Here is a 16,525-nt window from a genome sequence, read left to right as displayed (position 1 = left end):
GTCCTTGGACCATCTCTGCATACCTAGGTTACCCTTGGCTATCACCAGTACCAAGGATGCTACTGCAATTTCTTCAGGTCAGACTCATTCTATTTGTCTGTCTATCAAGATATCTATCTATCTATCTATCTATCTATCTATCTATCTATCTATCATCTATATATCCTTTATTTGGTTACCGAGACAAGGTTTCTCTGTGAACCCTTGCATGTCCTGGAACTTGTTCTGTAGACCAGGCTGGCCTTGAACTCACTGAAACTTGCCTGCCTTTGCCTCCTGAGTGTTGGACTTAAATGTCAGCCAAAATTATTCTAAAACCATGCATTTAAAATGAAATCCAGGTGAGTCTTCCATCAATCTCAGAGACAAATGAAACCTGCCAGAATCAAGTTTGAAGGTGGCAGGGTGTCAGCACAAAGGACCTGGCTGAGACATGAAAGTCAGAGGAAAGCGGCCCCTGGCTCCCAGCGCTGAGCCTTCCTGCACTGTGGCAAGCACCCAGGTTAGGACCCTCTTACTTCTGTTCATAAAAACACGTCCCTGGGTCTAAGTTGATGTCAAACACCCTGTCTTTATTACTGGAGATGACAGGATGCTAAAACATGTTTTGTGTTCATTAAAACACCCTCATGTGCCCATTTCTGATCTTAACCTTCTCATTTAGAGATCATTTTCTGTGACATTAATAATTAACCAGAAAACTAATTTACCCAAACTCTCCAACCCAGTTTATTTAAAAGAAAAGTAGCTTCAAGAAGGTCATGTTTATGGGCTTATGCTACTTCCAGCCATGGACCTTTTGGGAGCACTTTGCTTTTTAATTTTCCTGGGCAAAACTTGGGGACACGAACAAAGGTAAGTAAAATGAGCCATCTTCATTTTCCTGGGCGTCTTACCTGTGGTGAGTGAAAAGGAGACTTGGGTTGTATCGATTCGATAATAACTGTCTGCTCCTGATATAATGAGTGGGTAGTCTCAGCTGACCATGAGAACTGTGGACATGTCTGGATTTGGTGAGAGGCTAACAACACAACTGATCCCGTGGGATGGCTACCCATAACAATGACAGAGATGATTATTCATTTCCTAGTCAGCAGAAGTGCAGCATGAGCCTGAGATCATCATTTTATTGGCAGTTAGTACCTACTTGGACTTGGTGCTTGTTTGTGCTTTTCTTGGTCCACGTGCAGTTAAGCCAGTATAAGTCAAATACGGTGATCTTATAAAACCAACCACAAACAATCATAACTTCATTTTACTAATGATGTATAAGAATGTTTTATAGTGGGTCACAATATATTTTCACTACGGAAAAAAATGAAACACTATGTTTGTAATATCATCTACTTCATAAACCAGTTTGTCATATTTTTATTGCCACCAGAATCCTGTCCTTGTAAACACTGTGAACATTTTAGGATTGGAAGTTAACCAAATGCTATCTCAGTGAACTTATTCTTTTCTGTTGTTTGTTTTAAGATGAGGTTTCACCATGTTGTCTAGGCTGGACTCAGATCATATGCCCACGTGAACCTATGCCTTCTGTCCCCTGCTAGCTGGTACTCTAGGCCTTTGTTAGTAAGTAGAGCCTGCTCAGTCCACATATGACAGGAAATCCAGACAGAAGTCACTGGCCAAAGGTCACACTGTTAGGGAGAGGGGACTTTTACTGCAGTGTCCTGGTTAGCACATCAATTCCCCCGCCTTTGTCACAAATGCGTCTGTGCAAATACAAGTGTAAAAGAAACGTGCACTGATACCATAAGCTTGCACACTCGTCTACTCTGAGATTTCACTGCAAGGCCACACTCACCCCACTACCTTAGCTACCTTTGTTGTTCTGTTTCGACAGACAAGCAATTGCAGATCAGGGACATCCAGATTAAACCCCTGGACCTGGACTCTCATGACTCTTGTCCAGGGGTCTTCAGATTCTCCTGCTCTACCCCATTGGCCCATGCTATGAAAGTCTTTCCTCTCTCCCAGACCATGAGGAAGTGTGCCATGACAGCACAGTAGTTGATCACTTTGATTGATTCAGCACAATTTTTTGATCCTCATACTAGTTAGTGTTCTCCCACTGTGACAAAATACTGGACAAGGCCACTTAAAAGAGGAATTAATTGTGCTCAGATGTCAGAGGTTTTAGCCCACCACCCCCAGGAAGGGTGTGACAGGCAGGACAGCTCCTATGGGGCAACTCAGGAGTGGAAAGAGAATGCTTGCTCTCAAGCTCAACTCCCCTGAAACCCCGAACCCCATTGCACGTGGTGATCTAAGGGACCTTGTCCTTATCCACATTCATGCGGATGACATCCCTAGTTAACCCTCCCTGAAACCAGCATAGGCACAGCTGGCCAGATATATTTACTTAGCTCTGAGGCATTTTCAGTCCAAGAAAGAAAAAAAATCACGCTGTCGTGACACCTACTTTGTAATAGGTTCTGAGGGTGGGTGAAGATGGATCTAGAACTTGAATTCTATCTGAAGAAGCAGATAATGAATGAGTGAGCCTATGAAAATTAATGAACCAATGAAGGAAAGAATGGGGCAATGAGGAACAAATGATCCAATGAAGGAACAAGTGAGGCAATGAAGGAATGAATGAATATGAAGGCAGTTTCCGGAATGTGGAGAAAGCATCAGGAGAGCACAGAGACCGAAGGCCCCTGTTTCTGACTATGGACTGATAAGGTTCTCTGTCAATGGTGATGTGCATATAGAGCCTGGAGGAAAAGAGGGGATGCCGTGCACGTGTCTGCATAGAAAACAGAAACAACCCAGTGATACCTTCCTGTGCAAGCTCAGCGGCCTGAGCTTCTGAGAGTGCAAAGAAAATACACAAGATGAAATTTCCTCACCTGTACAGACTGCATGACTGATGTCCCAATACGGACCAAAGTTCATCTAAAGGGAAGCTCCACAGCCAGCATTTAAAAATATGTATTTATTTGTGTACAGACAGGGGTAGGCATGCCCACTACACCACAGACGTGGGGAGGTCAAAGGGCACCTACTAAGAGTCAGTTCTCACCCCCTACGATGTGGGTTTCAGGGATCAAACTCAGGCCATTGTTCTTGGTGCCTTTACATCTCGATTACTGTTTTTCTAAATGGACACCAACCTCTTAGCTGTTGCTAGGGTTCAATTACAACCTGTTTCATGCTGAAAAGTTAAGTTTTCCATCGTAATAAATTTTGACTTTCAAAATATAATTTTAGTTTAAATTTTTTAAACACGTGTTTTCTCTGTGTAGTCCTGGATGTTCTGGAATTACCTCTGTAGAGTAGGGTGGCCTCAAAGTCAGAGAAACACCTTCCTCTGTATCCTGAGTGTTGGGATTAAAGACATGCACCACTAGTGTCTAACCTATGTTTTTGAAATTAATCTTCAGTGAAAGAAAAAAATATCAAAAGTATAAGAAAACCTGCAAAACTAACAAACCTTTTCTTTTACTGTTTCAACAGCTACGTCATTTCAGCACCCAAAGTCTTCCGGGTCGGAACATCTGGAAATGTTGTAATTAAAGCCCATGGCTACACTGAACCATTTGATGTGACAATCTCTATAAGAAGTTATCCTGATAGAAAAGTGACCTACTCTTCAGGCTGTGTTAATTTATCTCCAGAAAATAAATTCCAAAACTCAACACTGTTAACAGTATGTACTTATTCTTTCTTTTTAACAATTATTTTTAGTAAAATTTGTGCAAAGCTTGAGCCTTGGTAAAACTGTAGTCGTTACTGTTGCTCCATAGCTGTGTGGTTGTGAGATAATAACAGGGGGAGTGATGAGTGAAACCCCAAACTCTGTGCAGAAAATTACATTTGATTTTGAGCCAAGTGCACCATGCCCACATCTTTAAAAATAAGCAATGCTCTGCGAAAACGTTTGGAAATGAACAGGAAATATCTTGAGGTGAAATTAGAAAAGGGAGTTGCTAACTGAATGTGCACACGGGCTGTTGAGTATTTGCTAAAGCTCAGTATTCCCCAGTTGTACACAGAGTTCCCATACTGGGGGACTGCTGACTGCTGCAGCCAGCAACTCTTTGGAAACACACAAGATGTAGAAAGGACAAACTGGTCAAATAACTGTCGTTCATTGAGACATCTATGCTCAGACTGGTTAGAAACTTCTTTATTTTGTGCATGTTCATTGTGGGTACTGATGGATTTCATAAAGACAAACTCCTATAAGTGTGATATGTTCTTTGACCCCTTCACCCCACCTCGTCCACTCTCCCTTTTCTCGTCTCCTCTTATTTCACGTGTGTGTATGTACACAATCTTTGTGTCATGTGTGCACAGTGACAGAAAACGCACTTCTGAGTCTGGCTTCTTTCACTTTTTATGCAGACCTCCTGCTGCATCCATTTCCCGGCAGTTTTGTCCTTTCTGGCTGAATAAAACTCCCCCATGTTTATCGCATTTGCTGTGTCCACTTAGCTGTTGATGGACAAGCAGACTGTCTCCATAACTTGGGAGTCATGAACAGTGCAATCATGAGGATGATGAATAGCCCAAGCGTCTCTTACCATGTTGGCTTTTATCCCTCCTGGTAGATTCCCAAGTGCTACAGCTGGGCCAGAGGTAGCTCTATTTTTAGGAACTCCCACACTGATTTTCCTGGTTCCTGTACCGTTTTTCACTCCATCTAGCAATGCATAAGGTTTCCCTGCCCGTACATCTTCCCCGGCATTCTTGGTTCTGTTACCATTCTCAATGATAGCTATTACTCCTGCAGTGAGATGGAATCCCAGTGTCATTGGCGCTCTCCAGATGGTAAGGATTGGTGCAGGAGAATTGTCTGTATATGTCAATCATGTTATAAATAAATGATGATTGGCCAGGCAAGAAATATAGGCAGGAAAACCAGACAGGAAGTAGAACTGATGTAATGAGAACAAGAGAATTCTGGGAAGGAGGAAGATGATTCCTCTCACTCCTGCCCAGACAACTGAAATAGCAGGATGTGATTTGCCCCACTGAAAATAGGGACTGAGCTACATGGCTAACATAGATCAGAAAAATGTGTTAATCAAGATGTGGGAGTTAGCCAGTGAGAGGCTAGAGCTAATGGGCCAATCAGCTTATAATTTATGGAGATCTATATGTGATTTTCTTTGGGGCTAAATAGATGTGGGGCACCGGGCAGGACAAAACCCCCAATAACAAGCAGGCCCCACCCTCCATGTTACAAGGATGTCAACAGATTTCCACATGTCCACCAGTCCTCTGTGCTTCACTGCTTATAAACTGTGTGATCGTTTCTTTAGCCAATTTATTTATTAGCTTGCTTGGAGTTTTATTTGTTTTAGTACTTAGTTTTAAAAGTTTTTTATTCTAGAAATAATTTGTCTCAAAAATGCTAACATTTTATTATGATGTCAGACTATGAAGGGATTTTGACAAAACTAAATCATTATTATTGTTCCTACAGTGGTTTTAGTTAGTTTTGTTGTTTGGTTATGTTTATAATATAGATTCTTACCATGTAGTCCTGGAGAGACTTGAAAACAAGATCTTCCTACCTTATTATTTTTATTTATTGTTTTCTAGACAAGGCTTGGAAAGGAACAACCTACAGTTGGTGAGAATGTTGCCACCTTCGTAGATACAGTGTCTTTGCCAGAACTGTTGATCTGACTCCAACAAGACAATTTGACATACAAGATAGTAATCTTTGCTTTTAACAATATTCTAATAGCTTTGTCTGCTCAGGAAATAGCTATGTAGACCAGGCTACTTGCAGAGATCTGCCTTACTCTGCCTCCTGAATGACTGGATTAAAGACATGCACCACTACAGGCTCATTATCATTTTTTACAATTTCCTGTTAATGGATATTTAGCCTACACATGTATTTGGGCACCACAGCATGCAATAACAGAGGAGAGAAGAGGAAGTAGGATTCCTGGAACAGAAGTCAGGTGATCTGAGCTGCCACATAGGTGCTGGGAACTGAACTTTGTCCTCTGGAAGAACCACCAGTGCTCTCAACTCATGAGCCCTGCCTCCAACATCTCTTTAAAATTATGCAATGCACAAGCTCAATTTTGCACCCAGGTGGTGGTGACACACGCCTTTAAACCCAGCACTCGGGAGACAGAAGCAGGTGAATTTCTGTGAGGTCAAGGTCAGCCTGGTCTACAGGAATTAGTTGCAGGACATCTCCAAAGATACATAGAAACCCTGTCTCAAAAAACCAAAAACCAAGCCAAAACAAACAAACAAAAACCAGCAACAAGCTTGATTTGGTCTTATGAGTTTGCAGTGGTTTTGTCTCTACAAGGTCAGCATGCTTTAGGACTTCACAATCACACTTTCACACCTTCATGTTTGTTTGTTGCTTTTCAGATTCAGGACAAACAGTTGTCTCAAGGACAAAGCTCATTTTCATATGTGTATTTGGAAGTCGTGTCAAAGCATTTTTCAAAATCAGACAAATGGCCAATCCTCTATGACAATGGCTCTCTCTTCGTCCACACTAACAAGCCTGTGTACACTCCGCAGCAGCATGGTAGAGTATCTGATGCTTCTTCCAAGGGAGAATGACATAAAGATGTACAACTTTGAACATCTGAAATTGAGTGTAGACCAGTTTCTACCTAACTCAAGAGAAACTCAGATCCTCATGACTTTTATATTTTCACATAGCATTTTCACTTGTAATTAATAATGGAATTAGTAAATTAATAACATAACCAATGATTACTTTATCTGTCCTGTCAGAGAATTTATTCATCAAAAATAGAGAAGATATGATTGCAAATACAATTTTGGCACTGAGAAATAATTTATCTTAAGATCTTTTTTTGTAAAACAATCTTGGGTTCATTAGCTAGTCCCAAGGTTTGAAAAAAGAACTTCTGTGTAATGGATTAGACCTCTGGCAGAGACTAATGTACATCACAGAGGTGCCCAAGTGCTGATTGTCCATAGCGAGTCACCTGAGAAAGTGTCTGTTATGCCTGGTTTCATATTTATAGTTTTCCTGTTGAGGGGAATGGCAGGAAAGACACTGTGACTGAGGAAAGTCTACATTTCCCCCCATGAACTGAAAATAAGACAATTAGAGATGCATTTATGGAAGATGTACATTGCAGGAAGAAGCGGGAATGTTTTTCATTCATGGTACTTTGGAGGACAGATGGACAGAGGCAGGAGGGACTGTCATGTTTTGTTTTGATGTTTAACTATGTGCACAGTAGAGACCTTCTAATTTTGGTGGAAGCTGGTGATGTCCATGGTAAGGTGAATGGGGATGTATGATAATCAACACGTTCAGCAGGACCACCTGTTATGTTGGGTTACAAAGGAAAAACCTAGACGGGGTCAGGATGTTGTCACCAGCTCAGGCAGAGAGTCATTGCCATAATGTTGATCTCACTTCAACAAGAGAACTTCTTATATGAGATAGTGGTCTCTGCCTATAAGAACAACCTAAAGTCCTTATCCTACTGATGTATTTAATGTGAAGACATTTGAAGGATTATCAGCTTAAGCATCTTTGAATAAAGGCTTAGTCTCCGAGGCTTCCTAGGATAAAGGACCTTAGAATATTCTCCAGAGTCCTTCAGTTCTTCACAGCCTGGGTCCCACCCTCTATCCTACGTCCCTTCTCTGCTATGTCCCCTCAGCTGTGGACTCAAGTTATTTGCTTTTCCCATTACTTCTCAGGCACATGGAGGTGGATGCAGTGTTACTTCTGCATAGTACGTTTTTGTCTTTTTCTTTGACTCAGTAACTCCTGCTGGTAGCATCCTCATACACGGATCCCTTCAGGAACCTGCAACTACAGCTCGGCCTGCCTCCCCTAGCACATGTTCTCTCTCTCTTCCTTGTCAGTGCTAGGGATAAATCTAGGGCCTCCTACATCCAAGGCAAGTGCTTCATCACTTAGGAACATCCCAAGTCCTCCCTTTTGTTCTCTCAATGTCCAAGGGCATGTCCTCTGCAGCACCTGCACCTCCGTGCTCCTGGAAACCTACACAACTGTGTATCTCCTCTCCTAGAGCATCAGACGGCATGCATATCAGACTTGGTCACCACTCTTATCTCATTGTCTAGCACAAAGCAGGCATTGCAATTAAGTCATGGCTTCAATACACAGATTTTATTTATCCTGCCTCTGATACCCTAAGATTAATATTCTAAATTAAGTAAAACCTAGGTTAGAAAGTATGCAAATAATAGTCACTGAAATCATAATGATGACATAAACATTTGTTACTCCTTTTATGTTGAATCATGTGGAGACCCTGTTCGTACCTGTGAGTGTCATTGGGAGGTGACACAAATCTTCCTGTTTTATTAGTGAGGTTTAGAGATTAAGATAACTCAGAACAGAAAGAGGAAGCAGCGAGACTAGACCACAGTTTTGAACATCAGAACCTCTGATCATAGGCTTTTCCACAGCTGCTAACAGCTCCTTCTTGAGACCTGGACAGAAAAGACAGGTTTGTCATAGACGGGAGGGACAATATGAGGTGGTGACAGCTATGAAGGGACCAGAGCACAGGATATCACGACCTGCTCATCATACTGGCTTTTCCTTGTTATCTGGTATAACAGGATTTCCTGGGACATCTCCGTGGAGTTACACAGTACAGGCCAAGAGTCGAAATGGGTTGGGCTTAGGGCACTATTCCTGTTTTAGTGTGAGGACCAAGACTTGGCTATGACTTGAGTTGAAAACCCTCAAAGAAAGAAAATGTGTCACTGTGCCCCTGCAGAGCCAATAGCTCTACCAGTATGTTCAGCTCAAAAGCAGACAGTGCAGCTTAGCAACCACATTTCTGAGCTCTGGTAGGCACCCTGCTCCTCCAGATCTTTGGGTCTTCTGCCTCCTGTTCCATAGCTCTCCCTGATCTCAGGTGCAGAGCTGTGTTTTAGTTGTACTGTTCAGTGCTGGGCACACATGGTCATACACTCTCTGTATTTAGAGCAGTTGTGAATCTGTGTAGATGACACACAACCCCCATGGGGAAGATTTTAAAGGTCTCCTACAGCCAAAGCAGCTATAGACAGTCAGTGGCTGCTCAGAGAGGGAGGGTTGGTTTTTTCCAGGCAGGAGCCCCCACTGCTGATTCAATCCTGAGCAGTCCACCCTAAGCACATGCACATAGGAACAACACTAAATAAACATGTGTGTATGTATGTTTAAATATAAAATAGTATGCATGCAATTATCTACTAATGCATGTAATTTCAAAACAAAAGACTTTAAGTAAAAAGATTTTGAGCACAAAAAAGAAAGACAAGGAAGATATTCTAAGGGATCAGATTCAAATTTATAAAGATTAAAAACTATAAAAACCGAGAAGGAAATACATGAAATGTTCCACTAATTTTTTCCCCTGCAAACCACTTTTTTTGTTGTTGAGAAAATAGGGTTTGTCTGTGTAACAACCCCGTCTGTTGTAGACATCACCTGGTGGTAGACCAGGCTGACCTTGAACTCATAGAGATCATCATGCCTCTGCCTCCCAAGAGCTGGAATTGAATATATTTGCCACCACCTGGCTCTGTGTACCTACTTCCAAAGTAAATGAAAAGAAGAAGAAAATGAAGCACGAATCAGCTGTGAGACACACAGCATTTAGAGTGGAGGATCTCACAGTACTTGGTGGTGCATGTCCATGAGCCCAGAACCCAGGAGGCTGATGAGAGGAGGTTGAGAATCACAGGCTAGCCTGGGCTACTTAGAAGGAAACAAAGAGACACGTGTTTACAGACAGAGTGCTTGCCTAGGGTGTGCAAGGACCAGCAGTTCTGCAATGTTACCTCTATTCTTTTAATGAGGGAAGAACAATCACAGGACCTGGGGCAACAGATACAACAAAATCACACAATCACAGCATATCACAGCAAGAGCGAACTTGGACCCTTGATACTTTTCATAAGCAGGAGAGTGTATGCTATCTGAATCAAACACCTGTTTGCCCCTCCACCCTCCAGCCCTAATGTAAGGCAGTATTGTATGTTTTCATACAACCTACAGCTGAGCTCACTCTTTAGTATAATGAAATTCCCAATAAATGGAGGACTAAGTACAGAAATAACTAATTTAATACTATTCACATGTTTCCAGCAAGTTGAACATAAGAATTTTCATAAGTTAACTTTCATGTTCACTGTAAGTAAATCTCGAAAACTTATGTTAAAATGAAAGAATCTTTAGCAATATTAATGTTTACCAACAACTTTCTCTTAAATATGAGTTTTTATCTAGGGGCTATATTTGATTTTTAACAAGATTTATCTCATTGAAAATGTTTTAAAAATATATTATTGATCTTTGACAATGTTACTCACTGTATCTTAAATCATTTTCACCCTGATGATGTTTGTTTCAAAAATTAGAATAGTCCATGCTCAACAAAGTTTTTGATGATATCACTTCTTTTGCAGTAAAGGTTGGTGTCCTTTTGCTGAGAGATGTTTTGGAGCCAGTTACACGGGAAACTGTCTTAACTTTCATAGTAAGTATGTGCTTAGTCCCATGATGCCTCCCTTACATATGGATGCACCAAGCAGGGCTGTTCCCGTGCCAGAGCTTTCTTGTCATATGAACAAACTCTTCCTGAGTGCTGCGGTTCTGCTTCTCCATCCAGAGTCAAAGCAGGGCAGCTCCTCCCTGCACAGCGTCATCTCCTTACAGCCCTGGCCTCCAGCACTGTGGCCAAGATAAATCTCTAGTCTTCCAAAATTACCTGGTCACGGGTATTACTTTATAACATTGAAAAATGACATAAGGCAGACACTTTTTTTTATTTCTCGAAAGGACCCTGAAGGATCAGAAGTTGACAAGGTACAAGGAAACAATCTTACTGGAGCTGTGTCTTTTTCTGACTTCCAGATTCCTTTTAACCCCAAGTATGTAAAAATGTTTATTAATAACCTCTTTTTTTCTGAAAAAAAAAAAAAACCACCTGGAACTATTGTTTGTGGGGCAGAGGAAAGGTTAAGTGATCATCTGCTCTGACCAAGGATAGTACACATGTTGCTATGTGAAGCCTTCCAAAGGATGGTAGAAGTTAAGCCCACTTCTCAGCAGAACAGAAATGAACCCCAGATACCAGAGCACTGTCCAGCATTCCAGGAGTCTCGGATTTCCAGCACACCTTCAATAGAGAATCCCTTAGATGGAGGCATTACCAGCCAGCTTCAGCAGATAGCAAATCCCTGTTTCAGTAAATAAATACACAGACACACACACACACACACACACACACACACACACACACACACACAGAGAGAGAGAGAGAGAGAGAGAGAGAGAGAGAGAGAGAGAGAGAGAGAGAAAGTTCCCCAAATTTCCCACCCAATCTTTTTATAGAGAGAGCAATCAATTTAGAGAGAAAACAATCTTCAGCTGTCCTTTTTACCTTTTCACCCTAACAGAATATCCATCTCTGGGGAGAAGGCGTTAGGTTATGGTCTATTCGGAGAGAACTTATGCTTAGCTGGTACAGAGATTAAGTAAAAACGCGAGTGCGTGTGTGTGTTTGTGTGTGTGTAGGAAATTTTGTTCTATTTGGTTTCATATGCAAGGATTAAGATCATGCTCATACAGAGGTTTATAAAATACATGTTTAATGAGCACTGCTTGTGTGTGGAACTCACAATAAGAGAGCAAGCTGCCAAATAGAAGTCAAGTGCTCACAATCCTTGTTCTCAAGGAACATAGAGCAGGGTGTCTCTGACAAGGTCAGCTATATTGTACTGTTCTATACTGTAAGGTTCTTTATGGTACTGTACTGTACTATACCATACTATACTGTACTATACTATACTAGAAAAGGGCAGCTCTAATATACTATACTGTACTATACTATACTAGATAAGGACAGCTATACTGTACTGTACTATACTGTACTTCACTATACTATACTGTATTATACTGTACCATACTTTGAAATACTATAGTATACTGTTCTATAATATACTATACTATAGTATACTATGGTATGATACGCTATACTGTACTGTACTATACTATACAGTACTATACTATATTGTACTATAGGCAGCTATATTGTTCTATACTACACTGTACTATACTACACTATACACAGCTACCGCAGACATTTCCAGTAGAAACACTTTAGAGTCACTTGTCCTGTGTCCTCTCTAAGGGAAATTGTATTTAGCTCATTTTAAAAACATATTCTGAAAATCGTAGACTGAAGTTGGGAGGTTGAAATAATCCGGATGATTTAAAATTATACAATTTCTTAAAATGCCATAGGCTCCCTAGTGCAGAATCGAGTCTGCTATGTTATGATTCTGATTTCACAGATGTCACCTCGTGCCAGCTGTCCACGGCAGATCACTGGAATCCATCAGACTCCACTCTCCCGTCTTAGCAGCTTGGCGTCTGTTGTCCTCTATGCACAGAACACATTCTCCTTTATAGTTCTCTTCTTTGGGAATAATATGATATAAAAAATTAATTGTTAAATAATTTATTTTAATTTTGAAATGTTCAGTTATTTCTATTTATTTTTGAAATATTTTTCCTCCAAACTTTTACTTAGGGTATGACAGACAAACACTCACACACACATATTCATATCTCTTCAACACAGAAATTACTAGAGTTCCTCTTGATAAATTAAAACTCTTTATTGCCCTCCATGATATCAAACATCTGTTTTCCACAGATATGGTAGATGGACGATTCGGGCTAAATATAGAGAAGACGCTTCCACCAACGGAACGACACACTTTGACGTCAAAGAACATGGTAATCTTCTATCTAAGACTCATTTATAAAACATTAGTTTTTTCCCAGTAATTCTTTTCAGTAATATAGCTGATGAAAACCACTCCCAGGTTGGGATGAGGCCCTGGGCCAGGGTGGTGGGAAGTCCTGGTTTGGTATCCAGCCAGGGAGTCAGTGCTTGTTAGAGGTTGTTAGAGGGCCGCAATGATGTGGAAGAGAATACCATTATGGGACTGTTTTAGAAATATTTTATGCCTTTCACACCTCCTTCTCTCTCACAGATAAAGCCTACAATATAAATCTCATGCCAATAAGTGATCTGCAGCATGAACTGAAAATTCAAGGTACTCTAACGCTTTGGTGGCTGTTCGGGAGTCTGAGGTCAGCTTTCCTGTTAGTCCCGAGGAAGCCAGCCGGCCCTTGTGGATTTGTGTTCTTTATAATAGAGGTGATATAGTTCCCAGGAGAGCCTAGCTTATGGGGGATCTTTCTAGGCTTACAATTTTGTGAAAAATAAACAATTAGCATCACGTTAAGTCAACAAACGATTAAGATGACAAGAGTATTAAGGGTGATATTGCAGGGACAAGACCTATTTTTAAGTAATATAACAACAGTATGATACTCCACTCTTCCCTCACTCCATTTTCCCACTCATAGATGAAGCCCAAGGCATGAGTCTCCAGTCAACAGATTACCTGGAACAGAAAATAAGAGAACAAGGTAGTCCACAAGTTGTATAGCACTGCGGTTACTGCATTCAAGACCCCAGAGCAGAAGACATGGGCTTTCCCTAATTGCAATGCAACGGGCAGGGAAAAGATGCCTGTGGAGGCTCAGTTCACCCCTCAAATGATCCTTCACACAAACTCAGGATTTCATTGGCCCGATCCTTACCACAAACAAAGCAGTTCCTTATTATTTCCTCCCCTAAAATTATCTAAAACCTTTGTTTTCCCTGAGTATCTGGTGAGGGAGTCCTTTGATGGTAGAGAAAATAACACTTGAGATCCCTTCGACTGTTGGTGGTAAGGGAACGCATATTGACATCGTTTCAGCTGCTAAATACAAACATCCAGTAGTAAAGAAGTGTTGTTATGACGGAGCCAGACCTAGTCCCTATGAAACCTGTGAGCAGCGAGCAGACCGTGTGAAAATAGGCCTACTCTGTGTCCAAGCCTTCACTCAATGCTGCACCATGGCAACCCAGATCAGAGCTACAGACACCTTTAAAAATCTCTACATTGCAATGAGCCCTGGTAGGTATTGTATTTTCTATAGGAACCTTCCGAAGTCTGGGTAACTGTGTAAATGAACTTCTCCAAGAAAAGCAGTTTTCATGTCCTACTTACAATTAGAGTTGAAAGGCGGATACCTTGCAATGCCCAGAAGGAAGCCCTGTTGTGTATTTGGGGAACTGGAAACAGGATAGCACCCTCAGAGAACACTAGTCCAGAGCCAAGACTCAGTGGCACCGAAGGCCAGCTCACTATGCAGATTTGAAGGAGATTGAGTATCTCCAGTCGCTAAAATGCAATAATTCTGTCACATTACAGTCACCAAAAGTTGAAATCTTAGATCAGTGTTAGCATTAGTAAATCTCTCAGAATCAAAGCACATTCTTAATGTTTCCAAAACTTATGGACTCTCAATCATATATATTCTCTAGGAGTCGCGTGGATTCCAAATCTGCAGGTTCCGCCCTTTAATCTCAGCACTGAGGAGGTGGAGGCAAGCGGATCTCCATGAGTTCCACACCAGCGTGCTCTACAGAGTCAACCTGAGGACAGTCTCCAAATCAACAGAGAAATCCTGCCTTAAAAAAATAAAATAAAGATAAAAGAAAAGATAACAAGCAGAAAGAAGCCTTTTTTTTACTTTTACTGTTTTTCCTTTTCAATTATATCTTTATTTGGAAGATTATGATATGATCATATTTTCTGCTTTTCTTTTACTTTCTCCAAACAGCCCACAAATCCCTTCTCCCTCCTTTCTTTCTTTGAAATTCACGCCCTCTCTTTCATTCATCGTTATTACATTCATATGTGTATTCATGCATATATGTGTGTGTGTGTATATATTCCTAATATAACCTTCTCAGTCTATATATTTACACATAACTTTTAGGAATGACCAATTGTCATAGGATCACCAGTGCTCTTCCCTGGGAAAGACTCTCCCGCAGCCAGCATTCCTTAGTTACCACTACAGTAGGATGGAGGCCTCATGGTCTTTACCCTCACTCTGGCATGTCTATTGTTGTTGTCCTTGTTCAGCTCGCATTTAGGGGGCCATGCTGGTTTGACTATGTAGTGATGTGGGATTCCCCTCTGTATGCTATAAATGTTTTATTGCTATTGGTTAATGAAGAAGCTGCTTTCAGCCAATGGCTTAATAGAATGTTGCCAGGATACGCATCCTCCTGAATATTAACCTTCATCAGGCGATGAAAAGAGACAGAGACAGAGACCTACATTGGAGCACCGGACTGAAATCTCAAGGTCCAAATCAGGAGCAGAAGGAAAGAGAGCACGAGCAACGAACTCAGGACTGCGAGGGGTGCACCCACACACTGAGACAATGGGGATGTTTTATCAGGAACCCACTAAGGCCAGCTGGCCTGGGTCTGAAAAAGCATGGGATAAAACCGGACTTGCTGAACATAGCAGACAATGAGGACTACTGAGAACTCAAGAACAATGGCAATGGGTTTTTGATCCTAGTGCACGTACTGGCTTTGGGGGAGCCTAGGAAGTTTGGATGCTCACCTTACTAGACCTGGATGGAGGTGGGTGGTCCTTGGACTTCCCACAGGTCAGGGAACCCTGATTGCTCTTCGAGCTGACGAGGGAGGGGGACTTGATAGGAGGAGGGGGAGGGAAATGGGAGGCGGTGGCGGGGAGGAGGCAGAAATCTTTAATAAATTAATAAATTAATTAAAAAAAGAAAAAAAGAAAATTTTCAGCTGTTATCATCTAAAAAAAAAAGGATACAAGGAGGAGTTAAAGAGATACCATGTACCCGCCTCAGGAGACAGATGCAACCTGATCCTCTGGCACACAACTGCCTGTGACCAGATTGAGCCCTCTTCTAGCAGCTGAGAGCACCTACACTTGTGTGCACATAACCACACACAGACACATAACATACACATGATTGAAATAAAATAAATCTTTAAAGCAATAGTAAAGTGTCCATATAAGTATTTGGAATATGGGGAACATTACATATTTTCCATTTAGCATTTTATTATTGACTTTTCATATAACTGATCACATAAAGTATGATCTCAGTGACATAGGTGAGGAAACTGAGAATGGAAACTGGTGAAGTAGCAGTGTATCTAATCTATACCATTATGAACACAATGCTGTATCTAATCTATCCCATTATGAACACAATGGTGTATCTAACCTATACCATTATGAACACAATGGTGTATCTAATCTATACCATTATGAACACAATGCTGTATCTAACCTATACCATTATGAACACAATGGTGTATCTAACCTATACCATTATGAACACAATGGTGTATCTAACCTGTACCATTATGAACACAATGGTGTATCTAATCTATACCATTATGAACACAATGGTTTATCTAACCTACAGCATTATGAACACAACGATTTATCTAATCTATACCACTATGAACACAATGGTGTATCTAATCTATACCATTATGAACACAATGGTGTATCTAACCTATACCATTATGAACACAATGGTTTATCTAACCTATACCATTATGAACACAATGGTTTATCTAACCTATACCATTATGAA

The 16,525-nt window shown here is 41.0% G+C and overlaps 1 protein-coding gene across 2 annotated transcripts; it reads left to right on the top strand.

The window, feature by feature from the left end:
- The first annotated feature begins 721 nt into the window (after positions 1-721).
- On the top strand, positions 722-14,656 carry LOC121463002 (complement C5-like). Of its 2 annotated transcripts, XM_041675019.1 has the most exons (10): positions 722-855; positions 3,469-3,661; positions 6,361-6,523; positions 10,417-10,487; positions 10,790-10,881; positions 12,672-12,754; positions 13,015-13,077; positions 13,394-13,456; positions 13,792-13,992; positions 14,403-14,656. In XM_041675019.1, exons 1-10 carry the CDS (start codon positions 776-778, stop codon positions 14,480-14,482), a joined length of 1,089 nt encoding a protein of 362 aa, XP_041530953.1. In that variant the 5' UTR covers positions 722-775; the 3' UTR covers positions 14,483-14,656. The 2 variants fall into 2 exon arrangements, with proteins under 2 accessions (XP_041530953.1, XP_041530954.1); XM_041675020.1 differs by lacking the exon at positions 13,394-13,456.
- The last annotated feature ends 1,869 nt before the right edge of the window (positions 14,657-16,525 follow it).

The sequence above is a fragment of the Microtus oregoni genome, unplaced genomic scaffold (genome assembly GCF_018167655.1).
Source record: "Microtus oregoni isolate MIOR12 unplaced genomic scaffold, Mior012 000025F_ref0000491, whole genome shotgun sequence".
Taxonomy (NCBI): domain Eukaryota; kingdom Metazoa; phylum Chordata; class Mammalia; order Rodentia; family Cricetidae; genus Microtus; species Microtus oregoni.
This window is presented reverse-complemented; position numbering and strand designations above follow the sequence as displayed.